Source organism: Salvia splendens, chromosome 13 (assembly GCF_004379255.2).
Source record: "Salvia splendens isolate huo1 chromosome 13, SspV2, whole genome shotgun sequence".
Classification (NCBI taxonomy): domain Eukaryota; kingdom Viridiplantae; phylum Streptophyta; class Magnoliopsida; order Lamiales; family Lamiaceae; genus Salvia; species Salvia splendens.
The window spans coordinates 4,284,355-4,287,239 of record NC_056044.1 but is presented as its reverse complement, the minus strand read 5'-3'; the positions used below and the strand labels follow the sequence as shown (position 1 = coordinate 4,287,239).

At 34.9% G+C, this 2,885-nt stretch overlaps 1 protein-coding gene across 1 annotated transcript; it reads left to right on the top strand.

The window, feature by feature from the left end:
* The first annotated feature begins 1,520 nt into the window (after positions 1–1,520).
* Positions 1,521–2,567, top strand: LOC121761102 (ethylene-responsive transcription factor ERF039-like). The gene has a single exon (XM_042156695.1). The coding sequence runs from the start codon at positions 1,554–1,556 to the stop codon at positions 2,289–2,291; it is 738 nt and encodes a 245-aa protein (XP_042012629.1). The 5' UTR covers positions 1,521–1,553; the 3' UTR covers positions 2,292–2,567.
* The last annotated feature ends 318 nt before the right edge of the window (positions 2,568–2,885 follow it).

Below are 2,885 nucleotides of genomic sequence, written 5' to 3'. Positions count from 1 at the left end.
TTGATAAATTAACTTTATAAAATCATCATTGCGATGAAATATATTTCTTGTTAAATTCACTTTAAATAATCATTATTGTGACAAATAAATATTCTTGTATAGCTGTAACAACTTTGATAGATATTATTATTCGTTGGTGTCGCAATCTGATGCATGTAATGGTGGAGAATTTTCGTTTTGATTGAATTAAAAATGTGAAAGAAAAATATATTTTTGACATGTTTATTAATCTGATTTGAATTCACGTAGACGTAAATGGGAGCCACAAAATAGCAACTGGCCCCTCTTTTCTTATATTATTGCCAAATTGTCCCCCCAACAATGTGTCTTTTCTAAATGGGAGTACTCATTTTCATCACTAGTGGTCAACGATTCAATGTCAATCACGAAAATGACTAAATTAAACGAAGAAAGATTAAAAATATACTCAATTAATTCACAAATTTGGAGGTTAAGAATTACCTTAAATTGTTTCAGATTTGGATAGTCATGATAGATGCATCTCCCTTGTTATTCGAATGGTGATCTTGGTTCGAAATTTGGAGGATTCGGAATTTTTTTTCAATGCAGATAATTTTCACTGTAAATATATGTAAGTGAGGAGAACAATGCATTGAATGTAAGATAATAAAAAGAAATTTGTCATTCTAGAAAATAAGCTAGGTTGCATTCATCTTAGATCTCAGTATTCAATGATTAAAAATAATTTTATGTATTCATAATAAACAAATATTTTTATATGAACTTGTAGCTATAGATTTGTGGGTTGGGCATGGATAGTAGTTATAGGAGTATGTGATTAATATGTCAACCTCATCAAGATTAGCCTGGCTATAGGCATGATTCATGAAATTTTATTAATGATTTAATACTACCTGATGGCATACAAAATCTCTTACAGTTTGCATATTTTATTTGGAATCAGCATTTTATTCGCCGATTACGAAATAGACATTTTATGTGACGACATAATTATTTTTTTCAAAAAAATAGAGAATTATTTGACATGAATATAGTACAAAACGCAGTAGTCACGGGCACACAAACTGAATAAAAAGAATGTAATTTTACCTTCCAAACTGCAGTAAACATATGTTTTCGAAATTCTTAGGGACAAAAAGAATTTCGAAAACATATGTTTTCGAAATTCTTTTTATTATGGATTGAAACCATTGAAAGAAAGGTAAATGGTACTACTATTAATTAATAACCATAATTGCTATAGGAATAATATAGTCGTATTAATAAATCAGTTTTTTTTTTCTTATTTTAGTTCTACTTTGTATCATACTTATGATATGAGATCTTGATTTAATTAATAGTACCGAAACTTTCTTTATATCATTAATTGATTTGGACCCATTAATTGATTCAAATGACGTGTGTGTTTTATGTCACACATGAATTTAATTATTTGCGTATACACCCACATGGATACGTAGCGTAGTGATCGATTCTAAAATTATTATGGCTACATATATGTGTATTGTGTGTGTGTTTTTGAGCACACACTATAAAGAGTAGCCTCATCCTTCTCCTTTTGTTCTTCATATATGTTTTTGTGTCACATTTATAAATACATATCCACATTAAAGAATCTCATAAACCTAACCTCACTACCTATCTCAACCTCATTTCATATGGCACAAATTATCCCCATCGATCCTCTACCATTTTCCATCTATGCCTCCGCCTCCGTCTCCGTCTCGTCTCCCGGGGGCTCGGATTCCGACGAGACAAAGAACTCAACATTAGCCCAAGAAAACACAAGGACAGACGGGAAAAAAGGCGGTGGTGGGGACAAAAAACACCCGACTTACCGCGGCGTGAGGAAGCGGAGCTGGGGCAAATGGGTGAGCGAAATCCGAGAGCCGAGGAAGAAGTCGAGAATATGGCTCGGGACATATCCCACGGCTGAGATGGCGGCTCGGGCGCACGACGTAGCGGCTCTAGCCATCAAAGGCCAATCCGCGGTCTTGAATTTCCCCGGCTTGGCTCACGAGCTGCCCCGCCCGGCTTCTTCCGTGGCTAAGGACATCCAAGCCGCGGCTGCGAAAGCCGCCTCCTTGTCGTCCCTAGCCGAGCCGAGCCTGATAAGCTGTCATTCCTCCACGGATTTGGCTTCGGACGACGCTGTGAAGTCGGCTTCCACGGCTCACTATGACGAGGACGACGCATTTTTCGACTTGCCGGATTTGTCCCTGTCTAGCTCTTCGTGGCGGCTTACCGGAGCCGATATTGGAATATTCCGGCTTGAAGAGCCGTTTTTGTGGGAGTGTGACTACAAGTAATTATTTAACTATTTCAATTTCTTTTTCTTTTCTCATTTTACAAATTTGAGTTTGATGAATTGGGAAAAGAAAGAACAAACTCGAATATATGATACAATGAATGTACCACAATTGTTGCGTAATTATGAATGCATATAGTTTGAAAATTGTGATTAATCACAATATGAATGTATATGTTTCGTTAGATTAATTGAACTTTGATTATGAGTAAAGTAAACCGTACTTGTCTCTCATTCAATTCTTTGTTATTAATGGCAAAAAAAAATTAGTGTTGCATCATTTTGAGTAATTAAAATGACAATACTTTCGCTATATTTATGATCACAGTTTGTCCTTTCTAGTTGAATTTTTATCTTTGGTCGCACGATTTATAGTACGGTACCTAATCCGCTAACATACATAAATACCAATTATTGATACATTCAAGAAATATTTAATGCATATGTAAATAAATACTACAACAGTGTTCTGAAATATATTATGTTGTTTATTTTACATCGATATATAGACAAAATGAGATAATGCCCACTTACAACCGGTACGCGTTGATGACAAAAAATTGCATTCTCAAATTATTGTAACCATGTCTGAGAA